General features: G+C 31.4%; 1 protein-coding gene across 1 annotated transcript; it reads left to right on the top strand.

Moving 5' to 3' along the window:
- Positions 1-1716: 1716 nt before the first annotated feature.
- On the top strand, positions 1717-7579 carry LOC145803434 (uncharacterized). The gene is made up of 3 exons (XM_082896706.1): positions 1717-2469; positions 7183-7416; positions 7526-7579. Exons 1-3 carry the CDS (start codon positions 1717-1719, stop codon positions 7577-7579), a joined length of 1041 nt encoding a protein of 346 aa, XP_082752832.1.
- Positions 7580-21624: the final 14045 nt, after the last annotated feature.

Raw genomic sequence — 21624 nt, 5'->3', positions numbered from 1 at the left:
AATTTATTGAGAATTTACTGAGAATTTATGGGGAATTTACTGAGTAATTTATTGAGAATTTATTGGAAATTTACTTGGAATTTATTGAGTAATTTATTGGGAATTTACTCAGCAATTTACTGAGTAATTTACTGAAAATTTACAGAGTAATTTGCTGAGAATTTACTGAGTAATATACTGATAATTTTCTGAAAATTTACTAAGTAGTTTACTGAGAATTTCATGAGTGATTTACGAAAAATTTACAGGGAATTCACTAAGTAATTTAATGAGAATTTACTGAATATTTTTCTAAAAATTAATTGAGAATTTACCAAGTAATTTACTGAGAATTAACAGAAAATTTACGAAGTAATTTACTCAGAATTTACTGAGTAATTTACTGAAAATTCACGGGAATTTACTGAGAATTTACTGGGAATTTACGAAGTAATTTTCTCAGAATTTACTGGAAATTTACTAATAATTTACTGAAAATTTAATGGAATTTATTGAATAATTTACGGAGAATTTTCTGGGAATTTACTGAGTAGTTTACTCATAATTTACAGGAGAATTTATTGAGTAATTTTCTTTGAAATTACAGGGAATTAACTGAGAATTTATTAGGAATTTACTGATATTTTACTGAGTAATTTACTGTCTATTTACTGAGTAATTTACTGGGTAATGTACTGAGAATTTGCTGCGAATTTACTTAGTAATTTACTGAGAATTTACTGGTAATTTTGCTGAGTAATTTACTTTGAATTGTTTGGGAATTTACTAGGAATTGCAGGGAATTTACTGAGAATTTATTCAGTAATTTACTGAGAATTTACTGAGCATTTATTAGGAATTTACTGAGTAATTTATTGGGAATTTATTGAGAATTTACTGGAAATATGCCGAGTAATTTACTTGGAATTTACTGAGTAATTTACTGGGAATTTATTAAATAATTTACTGGGAATTTAATGAATAATTTACTGGGAATTTACTAGGAACTTACTGAGGAATTTACTGTGAATTTATTGGGAATATACTGAGTAATTTACTGAGTAATTTATCGAGAATTTTTTGGCAATTTAATGTGTAATTATTTAGAATTTATTGAGAATTTACACAGTAATTTACTGAGAATTTATTGAGAATTCACTAAGTATTACTAAATAATTTACTGAGTAATTTACTAGGAATTTACTGAAAAATTACTGAGTAATTTACTGACAATATTTTGGGTAATTTACTGAGAATTTATTTGGAAATAAGGCGTTGATGAGCCGGATTAAATTTTCGGCGTTGTCTTCGCCGACGACAAATAAGGACCAGTACAGCAGTAAAAAATCCGACTCGTATTTTAAAATCAACCGCCAAAATTGACCTAGATCTCCGAAATCCATTGTAAAATAATTCAAATTGCTCAATTATTTTGGATTAAATAGTTTCCCGCTTGCGCTTGCCTTTTTAGATGTTTTAATCCTGGCCGTAGATCTAGGCGCGGAGCGAAGCCCCTAGCCGACAACACGCCACAAATTGCAGAAGGGAGCACCAATCGGGGGATGACATGTGGCGCGGGGGGGGGGGGGAAGCGTCCCAGTAATATTATAGGGACGCTCCTGGGATCATATATAAGTCACTCCCTCACTCTCTTATACCGGTAAAGTTTTTAGAGAGTGACTTGCGTCATCCGAAAGAGTTAGTGACGTTATTGAGAGTGAGTGACTTATGGCCTCAATGCGACGTTGTTTTGGAGTTCAAAACAAGAACATCTTCCTCACATATCCCAGATGTTCTGTACCTAAAGAGAGATTGTTAGAGAAAATTAGAGAGCTGTTCACTAACAGGCCACCAAATTATGTGAGGGTTGCACATGAATTACACGAGGACGGTGAACCACATCTACATGCTCTCGTCCAATTTCCATACAGTTTTCAGACACAGGATGAACGGTTCTTCGACGTTACTCACGATCGCACTAATCGCCATTTCCATCTAAATGTACAAGGGGCCAACAACCATCAGGTTGTGCTGGAATACATCTCCAAATACGGGGACTACACAGAATGGGGTGAATTCCGTGAGAGGGGTCGCTGCACTAACACAGACAACAAACAAAATGTATATCACGAAGCTCTTACAACCGGAAGTAAAGAAGAAGCACTGGCACTGGTAAGAAATGGTGATCCAAAATGTTTCTGGCTAAATTATGACAAGTTGTCATCCAATTATGACTGGATTTCATTTACTCCACCATTGCCGTATGTTCATCAATTTACAGATACAGTATGGATCGTTCCAACAGGCATACAACGATGGGTTGCAGAACATATAAGAGACGAAGCCCAGAGACCACACAGGCCCAAGAGCATTATAATTGAAGGCCCATCTAAAATTGGGAAAACATGTTGGGCCCGGTCTTTGGGGCCACATAATTATTATTCCAGCCACATCGATTTGAGGGACCACAATGACGACGCTTTTTACAACGTAATCAATGATGTGGCCCCACAATATTTAAAACATTGGCGGGAATTTATTGGAGCGCAACGAGAATTTTTTTCAAATTGTAAATATGCCTGCCCAAAGAAAATAAAAGGCGGGATACCAAGTATTATATTATGCAACCCCGGAGCCGATTCTAGTTACAAAGAATTTTTGGAAAAACATGAACACGCCGGGCTCCAAGCGTGGACGATCCGAAACGCAGAGTTCTACACAATCAGTCAGCCCCTCTTCGCCAGAACCGATCAAGAAGAGGCATCGTAATGAGAAGAAAAAGGCCCAACGCAGGAAGATATTCCACTTCCAATGCGGCTGTTCGATATTCCACATGAACGGATGTATCGAACCACATCCACTAGAGAGAGAGGATGCTATCAGGGGTCTTCTGCGACACTTTGAAGAACCCGATGTGGTTTAGAGCCGTAGACATGTCCATGCCGGGGAATCAGGGGATATAAAAGATAGAATGCCTATTCAACTACAACCTCCGGAAAGCACTGGGAGTCCGAATGTTCACCGCGACAATGTATACATGGCTGACATACAGTGGTCTCAAAAGCCTAATGGAGAATGTATTTACCCAGTAAATTCCTAGTAAATACTCAATAAATTACTCAGTAAATTGCCAGAAAATTCTCAGTAAATTACTTAGTAAATTATCATTAAATTCTCAGTAAACTACTCAATAAATTTTCTGTAAATTCTTAGTAAATTACTCAGTAAATTATTCAGTAAATTCCTAGTAAATACTCAATAAATTACTCAGTAAATTGCCAGAAAATTCTCAGTAAATTACTCAGTAAATTCCCATTAAATTCTCAGTAAATAACTCAATAAATTCCCAGTAAATTTAAAGTAAATTCTTAGTAAATTACTCATTAAATTTCCAGTAAATTACTCAATAAATTACTCGGTAAATTCTCAGTAAATTCCCAATAAATTACTCAGTAAATTCCCTGTAAATTCTTAGTAAATTACTCACTAAATTCCCTATAAATTCTCAGCAAATTAATCTGTAAATTCCTAGTAAATTGTTAATAAATTACTCAGAAAAATTTCAGTAAATTACTAAGTAAATTCACCCTAAATCCTAATTAAATTCTCAGTAAATTGCTTAGTAAATTACTCAGTATATTCCCAGTAAATTCATAATAAATTACTCAGTAAATTCTTAGTAAATTACCAAACAAATTCTCAGTAAATTGCCAGTGACTTCTTAGAAAATTCCCAGTAAATTGAAAGTAAATTACTCAGTAAATTGCCTTTAAATTAGTAAGTAAATTCCTAGTAAATTTTCGAAAAATTATTCAGTAAATTCCCAATAAATTCTTAGTAAATTACTTAGTAAATTCCCAGTGAATTATTGAATAAATTCTCAGTAAATTCCCTGTAATTCCTAGTAAATTCTTAGTAAATTTTCAAAAAATTCAAAGTTCATTAATCAGAAAATTACCAATAAATTCTCAGTAAATTACTCAATAAATTCTCAGTAAATTGCTCAATAAATTCCCAGTAAATTACTCAGTAAATTCCCACTAAATTCTGAGTAAGTTACTCAGTAAATTATCAGTAAATTGCTCAGTAAATTCACAATAAATTATTTAGTTAATTGCTCAATAAATTCTCCATAAATTACTTAGTAAATACACAGAAATTTATTAGTAAATTACTTAGTAAAATCTCAGTAAATTCCTAGTAAATTCTCCGTTAATTCCCTATAATTTCAAAGAAAATTACTCAGCAAATTCCCTTGTAAAGTCCGAGTAAACTACTCAGTAAATTCTCAGTAAATTCCCTGTGAATTTTAAGTAAATTACTCTGTAAATTCCCAGTAAATTCTGAGTAAATTACTCAGTAAATTTCCTATAAATTCTCAGTAAATTACTTAGTAAATTCCCTGTTAATTTTCAATAAAATACTCAGTAAATTCCAAGTTAATTCTCTGTAAATTACTTAGTAAATTCCAAATAAATTCTCATTAAATTACTCAGTAAATTCCCTGTAAATTCTTCGTAAATTACTCAGTAAATTCCCAGTATATTACTCAGTAAATTACTGAGTAAATTCCCAATAAATTACTCAGTAAATTCTCAATAAAGTACTCAGTAAATTTCCCATAAATTTTTAGTAAATTGTCAGTAAATTACTCAGTAAATTCCCAGTAAATTCTTAATAAATTATTCAGTAAATTCCTAGTAAATAATTAGCAAATTACTCAGTAAATTACTCAATAAATTCCCAATAAATTCTCATTAAATTCTCAACAAATTATTCAGTGAATTGCCGAGTAAATTCTTAGAAATTCCCAGTAAATTTCTCAGTAAATTGCCAGTAAATTCTCAGTAAATTACCAGTAAATTCTCAGCAAATTAGTCAGTAAATTTCCAATAAATTACTCAGTAAATTCCCCGTAAATTATCAGTAAATTTCTCATTAAATTCCCAGTAAATGGCTCAATTAATTACTAGTAAATTCTTAGTAAATTACTCAGTAAATTACGCAGTAAATTCCTAGTAAATTCTCATTAAATAACTTAGTAAATTTTGAATAAATTCTCAGTAAATTACTCAGTAAATTTTCAATAAATTCCAAGGAAATTGCAAAGTAAATTCCCAGTAAATTCTCAGCAAATTAGCTAGTAAATTCTCAGTAAATTAGACAGTAAATTCCCAGTAAATTCTCAGCAAATACTCAGTAAATTCTCAATAAATTCTCAGTAAATTACTGTGTAAATTCCAAATAAACTCTAAATAATTACATTGTAAATTGCTAGTAAATTCTTAGTAAATTGGCAGTAAATTCTCAGTAAATTACTCAATAAATTCCCAATAAATTGTCAGAAAATTACTTAGTCAATTACAAATTCTCAACAAATTACTTAGTAAAATCCTAATAAATTCTTTGTAAATTCTAAGTAAATAACTCAATAAATTCCCAGTAAATTGTAAGTAAATTCCCAATAAATTCAAAGAAAATTACTCAGTAAATTCATAGTAAATCCTCAGTAAAGTACTCAGTAAATTTCAGTAAATTCTCAGTATATTACTCAGTAAATTCCCAGTAAATTACTCAAAAAATTGCTTGGTAAATTCACAATAAATTATTAAGTAAATTCCCAATGAATTCTCTGTAAATTCCCAGTAAATTAATTTTGAATTCTCCTTAAATTCTCAGGAAATTACGCAGTAAATTCTCAGTAAATTCTAAGTAAATGACTCAGTAAATTCCTAGTAAATTCTAAGTAAATGACTCAGTAAATTCCCTGTAAATTCTTAGTAAATTACTCAATAAATTCTCATTAAATTCTCAGTAAATTACACATTAAAGTCTCACTAAATTACTTAGTAAATTCCCAATAAATTACTCAGTAAATTCCTAATAAATTACTCAGTAAATTCTGAGTAAATTCTCAGTAATTCTTAATAAATTCTCAATAAATTAATCAGTAAATTCCCAGTAAATTACTTAGTAAATTCCCAGTAAATTCTAAGTAAATTCCCAATAAATTACTCAGTAAATTATCAGAAAATAACTTAGTAAATTCTCTATAAATTACTCAGTAAATTTCCTGTAAATTAATCAGTAAATTACCCAAAAATTCTCAGGAAATTATGCAGTAAATTCCCAGTAAATTCAAACTAAATTACTCAGTAAATTCTTAGTAAATTACTCAGTAAATTCACAATAAATTACTCCGTAAATTCACAGTAAATTACTCAATAAATTTCAAATAAATTACTCAGTAAACTTTCTGTAAATTCCCAATAAATTACTTAGTATATTCTCTTTAAATTCTCAGTAAATTACTTAGTAAATTCTTAGTAAATTGACAGTAAATTCTCAGTAAATTTTCAATAAGTTCTCTGTAAATTCCCTATAAATTCTCAGCAAATTACTCAGAAAATTCCATATAAATTCTCAATAAATTACTCAGTAAATTCTCTCTAAATTCTTAGTAAATTACTCAGTAAATTACTCAATAAATTCCCAGTAAATTCTAAGTAAATTCTCAATAAATTACTTAATAAATTCCCAGTAAATACTCAGTACATTACTCCGTAAATTCCCAGTAAATTTATGAGTAAACTGCTACTAAGGACCAGTGCAGCAGTAAAAGATCCGACTCGTATTTTAAAATCAACCGCCTAAATTGAGCTAGATCTCCGAAATCCATTGTAAAATAATTCAAATTGCCCAATTATTTTGGATTAAATAGTTTCCCACTTGCGCTTGCCATATTTTAATCCTGGCTGTAGATCTGGGCGCGGGGCGAAGCCCCTAGCCGACAACACGCCACAAATTGCGAAAGGGAGCACCAATCGGGGGATGACACGTGGCGCGGGGGGGGGAAGCGTCCCAGTAATATTATAGGGACGCTCCTGGGATCATATATAAGTCACTCTCTCACTCTCTTATACCGGTAAAGTTTTTAGAGAGTGACTTGCGTCATCCGAGAGAGTTAGTGACGTTATTGAGAGTGAGTGACTTGTGGCCTCAATGTGACGTTGTTTTAGAGTTCAAAACAAGAAAATCTTCCTCACATATCCCAGATGTTCTGTACCTAAAGAGAGATTGTTAGAGAAAATTAGAGAGTTGTTCACTAACAGGCCATCAAATTATGTGACGGTTGCACGTGAATTACACGAGGACGGTGAACCACATCTACATGCTCTCGTCTAATTTCCATACCATTTTCAGACACAGGATGAACGGTTCTTCGACGTTACTCACGATCGCACTAATCGCCATTTCCATCTAAATGTACAAGGGGCCAACAACTATCAGGCTGTGCTGGAATACATCTCCAAATACGGGAACTACACGGAATGGGATGAATTCCGTGAGAGGGGTCGCTACGCTAACGCGGACAACAAAGAAAATGTATATCACGAAGCTCTTACAGCCGGAAGTAAAGAAGAAGCACTGGCACTGGTAAGAAATGATGATCCAAAATGTTTCTGGCTAAATTATGACAAGTTGTCATCCAATTATGATCGAATTTCATTTACTCCACCATTGCCGTATGTTCATCAATTTACAGATACAGTATGGATCGTTCCAACAGGCATACAGCAATGGGTTGCAGAAAATATAAGAGACGAAGCCCAAAGACCACACAGGCCCAAGAGCATTATAATTGAAGGCCCATCTAGAATTGGGAAAATATGTTGGCCCCGGTCTTTGGGGCCACATAATTATTATTCCGGCCACATCGATTTGAGGGACCACAATGACGACGCTTTTTACAACGTAATCGATGATGTGGCCCCACAATATTTGAAACATTGGCGGGAATTTATTGGAGTGCAACGAAATTTTTTTTCAAATTGTAAATATGCTGGCCCAAAGAAAATAAAAGGCAGGATACCAAGTATTATATTATGCAACCCCGGAGCCGATTCTAGTTACAAAGAATTTTTGAAAAAACACGAACATGCCGAGCTCCAAGCGTGGACGATCCGAAACGTAGAGTTCTAGACAGTCAGTCAGCCCCTCTTCACCAGAACCGATCAAGAAGAGGCATCGTATTGAGAAGAAGAAGGCCCAACGCAGGAAGATATTCCACTTCCAATGCGGCTGTTCGATATTCCACACGAACGGATGTATCGAACCACATCCACTAGAGAGAGAGGATGCTATCAGGGGTCTTCTACGACACTTTGAAGAACCCGATGTGGTTCAGAGCCGTAGACATGTCCATGCCGGGGAATCAGGGGGTATACAAGATAGAATGCCTATTCAACTACAACCTCTGGAAAGCACTGGGAGTCTGAACGTTCACCGCGACAATGTATACATGGCTGACATATAGTGGTCTCAAAAGCCTAACGGAGAATTTATTTACCCAGCTTATTGCACGCAGGATGACGAAGACATTATCTAGCTTTGGGATTATTAGCCTTGTAAATTGTTGTCTCGCACTGACCATTGTACTCGACGAGATTTCATATTATGTAAAAGATTGGCGGTGGGAAAATATTTATGTACATTTTCACGATTAAATAATAAAGATGTTAAGATATATTTAATTAATGTGATTATTGTTTTGGTTCGTCAACAATAATATAATGGGCCCAATTACAGTCTCCCAAATTAAGAGGCCCAATCAAAACTATGAAAGAAGTGGACACTATAATGGGCCCAATATGGATGTCTCGAAATAGAGGCCCATTAGACATAGGCTCATCAGTCAGAGATAAGGCCCAATACAGTTAACGCATATAATTTTGCATCGTGGCCCAATAATCCAGTAGAGTATATAAAATAATTTCATTACATATTCCAAAGCAAGACAAATTATGATACAAAATAATTATTTTACACATTTTTTTTAATCCAAAAATCCAAAAGTAGAACGAACAGCAGGATCTCCTTCATCCACAGTTACGCAACAGATATCAGCGGCAGGATGTGTGTCTGCACATCGCTCCATTGTCTGCATGGATGGAGCCATCGCCTGGGTTTCTAATTCAAAAACTACTTTCAGACCGGCGAATAGAGCATCTTCTTACCGCTGTAAGGCGTTGATGAGCCGGATTAAATTTTCGGCAACTGAGAAGTTACTTGCAAGTTACCGAGTAATTTACTTGGAATTTAATTGGAATTTACTGAGTAATTTACTGTCTATTTTACTCATAATTTACTTAGTAATTTACGAAGAATTTAATGAGAATTTACTGGAAATTTTTTGAAAAATTTACTGAGAAGTTACTAGCAATTTACTTGGAATTTTGCTGAGTAATTTACTGGGAATTTACTGACAAATTTACTAACTAATATACGGAGAATTTACTGAGGAATTTACTGGGAATTTTCTAAAAAATTGATTGAGAAGTTACATGGAATTTACCGAGTAATTTACTTAGAATTTAATTTGAATTTACTGAGTCATTTACTGAGAATTTATTGGTAATTTACTGTCTAATTTACTCATAATTTATGAAGAATAATATAAGAATTTACTGGAATTTTTTGAAAAATTTACTAAGAAGTTACTAGCAATTTACTTGGAATTTTGCTGAGTAAATTACTGAGAATTTAACGAAAATTTACAGAGTAATTTTTTAAGAATTTACAGGGAATTTACTGAATAATTTACTGAGCAATTTGCTGGGAATTTACTAAGAATTTAGTGGAAATTGTTTAAGTAATTTCATGAGAATTTACTGGGAATTTACTAAGAATTTTTTGAGTAATTTCATGAGAATTTACTGGAAATTCACTAAATAATTTACTGACTAATTTACTTGGAATTTAATGAGTAATTTATTGGGAATTTACTGATTAATTTGCTGAGAATTTACTGGGAATTTATTAAGGAATTTACTAGGAATTTACTGAGTAATTTACTAAAAATTTACTAAGTAATTTACTGGGAATTTAGTGAGTAATTTACTTGTAATTTACTGAGAATTTACAGAGTAATTTACTGGCAATTTATTGAGGAATTTACAGAGAATTTACTTAGAATTTACTGGAATATACTGAGTAATTTATTGAGTAATTTGTCAATTATTTACTAGAAATTTACTGAATAATTTACTGAGAGTTTATTGGAATTTATTGAGTAATTTATGTACAATTTACTTGAAATTTACTATGTAAATTATTGGGAATTTATGGAGAATTTACTGGGAATTTACTGATTAATTTACTGAGAATTTACTTGAAATTTGCGGAGAATTTACTGGGAATATACTGACTAATTTACTAAGTAATTTGTTTATTATTTACTAGGAATTTACTGAATAATTTATTGAGAATTTACGGGAAATTTACTGAGTAATTTATTGAGAATTTATTGGGAATTTACTGAGTAATTTACTGGAAATTTATTGAGTAATTTATTAGGAATTTACTCAGTAATTTACTGGTAATTTACTGAGTAATTTACTGAAAATTTACAGAGTAATTTGCTGAGAATTTACTGAGTAATATACTGATAATTTTTTGGAAATTTACTAAGTAATTTACTGAGAATTTACTGAGTAATATACTGATAATTTTTTGGAAATTTACTAAGTAATTTACTGAGAATTTACTGAGTAATTTACGAAAAATTTACAGGGAATTCACTGAGTAATTTAATAAGAATTTACTGGAAATTTACTAAGTAATTTACAGAGAATTAAATTGGAATTTACTACGTATTTTTCTGAAAATTAGTTAAGAATTTACTAAGTAATTTACTGAGAATTTACAGAAAATTTACTAAGTAATTTACTCAGAATTTACTGGGAATTTACTAATAATTTACTGGAAATTTAATGGAATTTATTGAATAATTTACAGAGAATTTTCTGGGAATTTACTGAGTAGTTTACTCATAATTTACATGAGAGAATTTACTGAGTAATTTTCTTTGAAATTACAGGGAATTAACTGAGAATTTACTAGGAATTTACTGATATTTTACTGATAATTTACTGTGTATTTACTAAGTAATTTACTGAGAATTTACTAGGTAATTTACTTAGAATTTGTTGCGAATTTACTTAATAATTTACTGAGAATTTACAGGTAATTTTCTGAGTAATTTACTTTAAATTGTTTGGGAATTTACGAAGAATTTACTAGGAATTATAGGGAATTTACTGAGAATTTATTCAGTAATTTATTGAGAATTTACTGAGCATTTATTGGGAATTTATTGAGTAATTTATTGGGAAATTACTGGAAATTTATTGAGAATTTACTGAAAATATACTGAGTAATTTACTTGGAATTTACTAAGTAATTTACTGAGAATTTATAGGGAATTTATTGAGTAATTTACTAAGTAATTTACTGGAAATTTAATGAATAATTTACTGAAAATTTACTGGAAATTTATTTGCAATTTACTGAGGAATTTACTGAGAATTTATTGGGAATATACTGCGTAATTTATCGAGAAATTTTTGGCAATTTAATGTGTAATTATTTAGAATTTATTGTGAATTTGCACAGTAATTTACTGAGAATTTATTAAGAATTCACTAACTATTTACTAAGTAATTTACTAAGTAATTTACTGGAAATTTGCTTGGAAATTACTGAGTAATTTACTGACAATATTTTGGGTAATTTACTGAGAATTTATTTGGAATTTACTACGAATTTACTGGCTAATTTTTTGAGAATTTACTAAGTAATTTACTGAGACTTTACAGGGAATTTGCTGAGTAATTTATTGAGAATTTACTGGGAATTTATTGAGAAATTACTAGGAATTTACTAAATAATTTAATGTAAATTTATTGAGTAATTTACGGAGAATTTATAGTGAATTTACTAAGCAATTTACTGGGAATTTACTGAGAATTTACTTAGTAATTTAAAGAGAATTTATAGGGAATTTTATGAGTAATTTTCTGGGAATTTATTGGGAGTTTGCTAAGTTATTTATTTGGAATTTACTGAAAACTTACAAAGAATTTACTGAGTAATTTACTTTGAATTTATTTTGAAATTACAGAGAAATTACTGGGAATTACAAGGAATTTACTGAGAATTTACTAAGTAATTTACTGAGAATTTAATGGAAATTTACTGTGTAATTTACTCAGAATTTACAGATTAATTTACTGAGTAATTTACTGAGGAATTTTCTGAGAATTTACTGGAAATTTTCTGAGTAATTTACTGAGAAGTTACTAGCGATTTACGGAGAATTTACTGGGAATTCACTGAGTAATTTACTGAGAATTTACTGGCAATTTACAGAGTAATTTTTTGAGAATTTATTGGGAATTTAGTGAGCAATTTACTGAGTAATTTAACGAGAATTTACTGGGAATTTACTGAGAATTTACAGAGAATTTATTGAGTAATTTACTGAGAACTAATTGAGTCATTTACTGAGTAATTTACTGAGAATTTACTAGGAATTTAATGAGAAATTTACTGATCATTTACGGGGAAATTACTGAGTAATTTACTGGGAATTTACTAAATAATTTCTAAGAATTTAAAGGGAATTTACTGCGTAATTTACAGAGAATTTATTGGGAATTTACTAAGTAATTTACTGTGTAATTTACTTGGAATTTAATGAGTAATTTACTGGAAATTTAATGAGAAATTTACTGATAATTTATGGGGAATTTACTGAGTAATTTACTGAGAATTTACTAGCAATTTACCGAATGATTCACTGAGAATTTATTGGGAATTTACTGACAATTTACAGGGAATTTACTGTGTAATTTACTGGGAATTTACAGGGAATTCACTGAGTAATTTATTGAGAATTTATTGGGAATTTACTGAGTAATTTACTTGAAATTTATTGAGTAATTTATTGGGAATTTACTCAGCAATTTATTGGTAATTTACTGTGAATTCACTAAGTAATTTATTGAGAATTTACTGAGTAATTTATGGAGAATTTACAAGGAATTTACTGAGTAACTTAATGAGAATTTACTTGGAATTTACTAATTAACTTGGAATTTACTGAGTATTTTATAGAAAATTAACTGAGAATTTACTAAGTAATTTACTGAGAATTTACATAATATTTACTAAGTAATTTATTGGGAATTTACTGAGTAATTTACTTAAAATTCACAGGGAATTTACTGGGAATTTACAGAGTAATTTACGGAGAATTTACTGGGAATATATTAAGTAATTTACCGAGAATTTACTGAGTAATTTGTTAATTATTTACTAAGAATTTACAAAATGATTCACTGAGAATTTACTGAGTAATTTACTGACAATTTACAGGGAAATTACTGATTAATTTAGTGAGAATTTATTGGGAATTTACTGAGTGATTTACTTGAAATTTATTGAGCAATTTTTTGGGAATTTACTCAGCAATTTACTGATAATTTACTGAGTAATTTGCTGAGAATTTACTGAGTAATATACTAATAATTTTCTGGGAATTTACTAAGTAATTTGCTGAGTAATTTACGGAGAATTTACATAATATTTACTAAGTAATTTACTTAGAATTTACTGGGAATTTACTGAGTAATTTACTTAAAATTCACAGGGAATTTACTGGGAATTTACAGAGTAATTTACGAAGAATTTACTGGGAATATATTAAGTAATTTACTGAGAATTTACTGAGTAATTAATTAATTATTTACTAGGAATTTACTAAATGATTCACTGAGAATTTACTGAGTAATTTACTGACAATTTACAGGGAAATTACTGATTAATTTAGTGAGAATTTATTGGGAATTTACTGAGTAATTTACTTGAAATTTATTGAGCAATTTTTTGGGAACTTACTCAGCAATTTACTGATAATTTACTGAGTAATTTGCTAAGAATTTACTGAGTAATATACTAATAATTTTCTGGGAATTTACTAAGTAATTTGCTGAGTAATTTACGGAGAATTTACAGGGAATTCACTTAGTAATTTAACGAGAATTTACTGGGAATTTACTAAGTAATTTACAGAGAATAAACTTGGAATTTAATGAGTATTTTACTAAAAATTAACTAAAAATTTACTAAGTAATTTACTGAGAATTTACAGAAAATTTATTAAGTAATTTACTCAGAATTTACTGAGTAATTTACTGAAAATTCACGGGAATTTACTGAGAATTTACAAGAAATTTACGGAGTAATTTTCTCAGAATTTACTGGGAATTTACTGATAATTTACTGTAATTTATTGAATAATTTACAGAGAATTTTCTAAGAATTTAATAAGTAGTTTACTCATAATTTACAGGGGAATTTACTGAGTAATTTACTTTGAATTTTTTTGGAATTTACGAAGAATTTACTAGGAATTGCAAGGAATTTATTGAGAATTTATTCAGTAATTTACTAGGAATTTACTGAGCATTTATTCGAAATTTACAACGAATTAACTGGGAATATACTGAGTAATTTACTGAGTTATTTATTGAGAATTTTCTTGCAATTGACTGAGTAATTTACTGAGAATTTACTGGGAATTTATTGAGTAATTTACTGAGAATTTACTAGGAATTTATTGAGAAATTTACTAGGAATTTACTGGCAATTTAATAAGGAATTTACTGGGAATATACTGAGTAATTTACTGAGAATTTACTTGCAATTTAATGTGTAATTATTGAGAATTTACACAGTAATTTATTGAGAATTCACTTAGTATTTACTAAGTACTTTACTGGGAAATTACTGAGTAATTTACTGATAATATTTTGAGTAATTTACTGAGAATTTACTTGCTAATTTACTGAGAATTTACTGGGAATTGCTGAGAATTTACTAAGTAATTTATTTAGAATTTACTGGGAATTTATTAAGAATTTTCGAGAAATTTATTAAGTAATTTACTGAGAATTTACTAGAAATTTACGGAGAATTTACTGAGTACTTTATTGAGAATTTATAGAGAATTTACTAAGCAATTTACTGAGAATTTACTGAGTAATTTAAAGAGCATTTATAGGGAATATTCTGAGTAATTTTCTGAAAATTTACTGAGTAATTTACTTGAAATTTACTGAGTAATTTACTTTGAATTTATTTTGAAATTACAGAGAATTTACTGTGAATTACAGAAAATTTACTGAGAATTTACTTTGAATTTACTAAGTAATTTACTCGGAATTTACTGAGAATTTAATGGGAATTTACTATCTAATTTTTTGATAATTTACAGACTAATTTACTGAGTAATTTACTGAGGAATTTACTGAGAATTTACTGGGAATTTTCTGAAAAAATTACTGAGAAGTTACTGGCAATTTACCGAGTGATTCACTTAGAATTTAATGAGAATTTACAGAGAATTTGCTTGGAATTTTGCTGAGTAATTTACGGAGAATTTATTGGGATTTCACTGAGTAATTTACTGAGAATTTACTGAGTAATTTGCAGAGTAATTTTTTGAGAATTTACTGGGAATTTACTGAATAATTTACTGAGCAATTTATTGGGAATTTACTGAGTAATTTACTGAGAATTTCATGGAAATTTACTGAGTAATTTAATGAGAATTTATTGGAAATTTACTGAGTAATCTACTGAGAATTTACTGAGTAATTTACTGAGAATTTATTGGAAATTTACTGAGAATTTGTTGGGAACTAGTTGAGTCACTTACAGAGTAATTTACTGAGAATTTAATGAGAAATTTACTGATAATTTATGGGGAATTTACTGAGTAACTTACATGAAATTTATTGTTATTTACTGAGGAATTTTCTGAGAGTTTACTGGGAATTTACTGGGAATTTCTAAGAATTTATTAAGAATTTACTGTTTAATTTACTGAGAATTTACTAAGAATTTACTGGGTAATTTACTTAGAATTTACTGAGTAATTTGTTAATTATTTACTCGAAATTTACTGAATAATTTACTGGGGATTTGCTGGATAATTTCCCAACAATTTACTGTGAATTTATTGTGTAATTTACTAAGAATTTACTGAGAATTTACGGGGAATTTACTGAGTAATTATTGAGATTTTATCTGGAATTTACAAAGTAATTTACTGAGTAATTTATTGAGAATTTACTCAGCAATTTACTGAGAATTTGCTTGTAATTTACTGAGAATTTACTGAGTAATATACTGAGAATTAACTAGGAATTTACTAAGTAATTTACTGAGAATTTAGTGAGTAATTTATGGAGAATTTATAGGAAATTTTCTGAGTAATTTAATGAGAATTTACCGGGAATTTACTATGTAATTTACAGAGAATTAACTTGGAATTTACTGAGTATTTTACTGAAAATGAACTAGGAATTTACTAAGTAATTTACTGAGAATTTACAAGAAATTTACTAAGTAATTTACTCAGAATTTACTGAAAATTCACATGGAATTTACTGAGAATTTCCGTAGTAATTTACTGAGAATTTACTGGGAATATATTGAGTAATTTACCGAGAATTTACTGAGTAATTTTTTAATTATTTACTGAGAATTTACTGGGAATTTACTGAGTAATTTACTGACAATTTACAGGGAATTTACTATGTAATTTACTGAGAATGTACGAGGAATTTACTGAGTAATTTATTGAGAATTTATTGAAAATTTACTGAGTAATTTACTTAGAATTTATTGAGTAATTTATTGAGAATTTAGTCAGCAATTTACTGGTAATTTACTGAGAATTTACTGAAAATTTACCAAGTAGTTTGGTGAGAATTTACTAAGTAATATACTGATAATTTTTTGGTAATTTACTGAGTAATTTACGGAGAATTTATAGGTAATTCACTGAGTAATTTAATGAGAATTTACTAGGAATTTTACTAAGTAATTTACAGAGAATTAACTTGAAATTTACTGAGTATTTTACTGAAAATTTACTAAGTAATTTACTGAAAATTTACTAAGTAATTTACTGAGTAATTTACTCATAATTTACTGAAAATTTACTGAGTAATTTACTAAAAATTTACGAGAATTTACTGGGAATTGACAGAGTAATTTTCTCATAATTTACTGGGAATTTAATAAAAATTTAATGGAATTTATTGAATAATTTACGGAGAATTTTATGGGAATTTACTGAGTAGTTTACTCATAATTTACAGGAGAGAATTTATTGAGTAATTTTCTTTGAAATTACATGGAATTAACTGAGAATTTACTAGGAATTTACTGATATTTTACTGAGTAATTTACTGATAATTTACTGTGTATTTACTAAGTAATTTATTGAAAATTTACTGAGTAATTTAATGGGAATTTATTGGGTAATTTACCGTGAATTTACTGAGTAATTTACTGCGAATTTACTAAGAATTTACTGGTAATTTTCTGAGTAATTTACTATTAATTTTTTGGGAATTTACGGGGAATTTACGGAGAATTTACTAGGGGTTGCAGGGAGTTTGCTGAGAATTTATTCAGTAATTTACTGGGAATTTACTGAGCATTTGTTGGGAATTTACTGAGTAATTTACTAGGAATTTACTGAGTAATTTATTGAGAATTTTCTGAGAATTTACTGAGAATTTACTGAGTAATTTACTAAGTAATTTACTAGGAATTTAATGAGTAATTTACTGAGAATTTGCTGGGAATTTAATGAGTAATTTATTGGGAATTTAGTGGCAATTTACTGAGGAATTTACTGGGAATATACTGTGTAATTTACTGAGGATTTACTGGCAATTTAATGTGTAATTATTGAGAATTTATTTAGAATTTACAAAGTAATTTACTGAGAATTTATTGAGAAATTACTAAGTAATTTACTGACAATATTTTGAGTAATTTACTGGGAATTTACTAGTAATTTAGTAAGTAAATTACTGAGAATTTATAAAGAATTTACTGAGTAATTTATTTAGAATTTACTGGTAATTTATTGAAAATTTACTAGGAATTTACTAAGTAATTTACTGAGAATTTACTAAAAATTTACGGAGAATTTACTGTGGTCCTGTTTGGTAACGTTTATATTTTCAGTTTATATTTACAAAAATTTTATAAACTGATTTTTGTTTATTTTTTGTTTATTTTTAGAAAAACATAAACTACAAACGCGTTTGGTTTAGACAAAATGTTTAAATTTTTTTTGAAAATATAAAAAATAGGAAGAAATGGCAAGTGGTGGCTGGTGGTGGGTGGGAACAAGTGGTGCTGGCAGAAAACGGTGGTGGAAAATGATGGCGGGCGGTGGTGGCAGAAGACGGTGGTCGAAAATGGTGGCAGGTGGAATTCGCTTACAATAACAGTTATCAAGCTAGTATTGGCATGGCGCCGTATGAAGCCTTGTATGGAAGAAAATGTAGGTCGCCGATATGTTGGACCGAAGTTGGAGACAGAACTCTGCTTGGTCCCGAATTGATTCAAGTGACAACAGAAAAGATTAAACTTATCCAACAGAGGATTAAAACTGCCCAGAGCCGACAAAAGAGCTACGCCAACCAGAGAAGGAATGAGATAGAGTTCGAAGTTGGGAATCATGTATTCCTGAAAGTTTCACCAATGAAAGGAGTTTCCAGATTTGGAAAGAAAGGTAAGTTGGCACCTCGCTATATTGGGCCATTTGAAATTCTTGAGAGAATTAATCCCGTTGCCTACAGACTTGCCTTGCCGCCAGATTTGAGCCAAGTCCACAATGTGTTTCATGTTTCGATGTTGAGAAAGTACATCCGAGATCCACTGCATATAATTGATCATTTCGGGATTACGATTGATGAGGATTTAGGCTACGAGGAGAAACCAATAAGGGTTATTGACAGACAAGTGAGGCAGTTGAGAAACAAATCGATACCGATGGTAAAGGTCGAATGGAAGGAACATTATGGCACAGAAGCCACGTGGGAAAAGGAAGAGGATGTGAGAATCCGTTATCCGGAGTTGTTCTCAGAGCAAGGTAATCTAAGTTTGGGGACCAAACTTCTTTAAGGGGGGTAGGATGTAACAACCCTCACCTTACTCTTGTCATACTTGCATACATTCATGCATGATCTTGCCTTGTTATATTGTTTTGAAGGTTTTGTCTTGTCTTGATTCGCTTAAAGTTGCTTGCATGATTTTGTTCTTTGCTTGGTGTGTGTGTGGCCGAGGTCCTCTTGAGCTCAGTTCGCCTTTGAACCCTTGTACTTAGAACTGTTTTGAGACCTTGGTCGACCCCCATCTTCACCTCGGGCACTTATTGCCGAGATGTTTTGCATTTAGTGAACCTTGTCCGCAGGCGGGTATGGCCTAGGCCGAGATGTGGCACACCCCGGCCAAGGTGTGGCACAGCTTAGTCAAGTGTCATCCTCCCTAGCCGATGTTTTGTTATCCTGTTGCCGGATCCTTGATTTGAGCCGATGTCATTTCTTGCCGATGTATCTTGCCGACCTTGCTGCATACGCTTTGTCAGAGACTTGTCTTATCAATCAATCACCTTTTTGAGCTGAACCAACCCGATAGCGCCACGTGTCCGAGCTGATTGTTAAGACAGCCGGCAGACCTTGAAACAAATCATTTTTCTTGTCTCAAATCTTTGCCTTTAGAGAGAGAAGCTCTAGAGAGAAGGAAGAGAAGTTCTTGAGTGAGAGTAAGTCTTCCAAGCTTGATCTTTGTGGTTTGAACCGTTGGATTCGAGTTTTGAGGTTAGAATCTTGATCTACTTTGATTGTTGTTATTGATCATCTAGCTGCATTGCATGATCGGACTCGTTTTGCATGTCATGCATCGATTTGAAGTTGGTTTTGAAAAGAGAAAATGGTTTTTCATGTGTTCTTGAAGAAAGTCTCGTTTTGATCGAAAGTTTGGAACGAAAGCTACGTTTTTGTGTTTGTTCTTGCATGACCTTCTTGTATGGGTACCCAGGTCCATGTTTTGAACTCATGGCACGAAATCTCAGATTTTGTAATAAGTTTTGATCTTACATTCATCTTTCTCATGATCATGTCCATCATATTCTTCATATGCTTTAAAGGGAAACCCAGGTTTTCCCGACTTTGCTTTTGGTTGAGGCCAACGGGACCACACCTTGGCAAGGATGTGTGGGACCTCGGCAAAGACCTGGTTGGTACCCAGTGTGTTTTCGTGAGACGGGAGCAGTGTTTAAACTCCCAGCATGTTTTGCTTTGATGTTTACTTGGATCTGTTAAGAATGCCGAGATCATTCGTATATAGGTATAGCTCGTTTTGAGAATGTGATTTGCCATGTGATTGTAGGACCTTGATCCTTGCTTTGAGTCTACACCTGAAGAACTAGGTGAGTGGTATTATTGATAAAGCTATGTTATACTTGTTTTGATAAATCTTGCTTGCTTCGTTTTGACGAAAGTGTTTTGTTAAGCATGAATGAATGGCTCTTGTTTTGATGTATCAAGTATAATCCTGGTTTTGATGTCATCTCTTGGAAAGTCCCTTGTGCTGGAGGACTTTAAACTTTCGCAGCACTAAGCATAAAAGGATACGGTCCTTGTTAAATCGGGCTACGAGCCTAAGTAACACAAGTCCCTTGTACTGGAGGACTCTAAACTTTCGCGGTACCAAGTGCACAAGTCCCTTGTACTGAAGGACTCTAAACTTTCGCTGTACTAAGTGCAAAAGGATACGGTCCTTTCTTGAAGAGATTACTATGTTAAATCGGGCTACGGGCCTAAGTAACACCAGTCCCTTGTGCTGGAGGACTATAAACTTTCGCAGTACCTTTGACTAAACGATTACGGATCGTACAGCCCTTGATACTTGAGATACTCGATTGATGAATACGGTTCATCCCTTGCTTCGTCGATGTTGTAATACTTGATTGATGAATACGGTTCATCCCTTGCTTCGCCGATGTTGTAATACTTGATTGATGAATACGGTTCATCCCTTGCTTCGCCGATGTTGTAATACTTAATTGATGAATACGGTTCATCCCTTGCTTCGCCGATGTTGTAATACTTGATTGATGAATACGGTTCATCCCTTGCTTCGCTGATGTTGAAATACTTGATTGATGAATACGGTTCATCCCTTGCTTCGCCGATGTTGTAATACTTGATTGATGAATACGGTTCATCCCTTGCTTCGCCGATGTTGTAATACTTGATTGATGAATACGATTCATCCCTTGCTTCGCCGATGTTGTAATACTTGATTGATGAATACGGTTCATCGCCGATGTTGTAATACTTGATTGATGAATACGGTTCATCCCTTGCTTCGCCGATGTTGTAATACTTGATTGATGAATACGGTTCATCCCTTGTTCGATAAAGTTTTGATGTGTTTCGTTTTGAAAGACTTCGGCTATATTCATGCAAAACCTTTATTTCTAGTACCATTCACTGAGTATCCAAGCTCACCCTCTCTATATATATGTAGGTGATGAGCAGGACGTCGGCGACGCCTAGACTGTTTTGAAAGCTTATTTGGACTCTTGATTATGTCGGCTTTGTTTTGCACTTACGTCGGCAATGTTATTTACCTCCATCTCGGCGAATCTTGAAAATCATGCTTCTTGACTTGTATTTATCGTATTTTGTGTATGTCGGCTCGAGAAGCCTTTTGATCAAGATGTAACACATATTTTGCTTTGTTGTATTCAAGTTGTAAGACGTATGACATTGCATTTGATCTATGCACAGCTCTTATGGACCACTTGTATTTGATTTATTGCTTCCGCATTTGTGAGCCCCCTATATCCATACTCTAATTGTGTTAAGTTTTTTTTTTTGAAAGTTGGCCTTCGGTAATTACGGATTACTGGCCATCACGGCACCA

This window comes from Camellia sinensis, chromosome 12, assembly GCF_055761805.1.
Source record: "Camellia sinensis isolate YWXY chromosome 12, ASM5576180v1, whole genome shotgun sequence".
In the NCBI taxonomy this organism is placed as follows: domain Eukaryota; kingdom Viridiplantae; phylum Streptophyta; class Magnoliopsida; order Ericales; family Theaceae; genus Camellia; species Camellia sinensis.
This window is presented reverse-complemented; position numbering and strand designations above follow the sequence as displayed.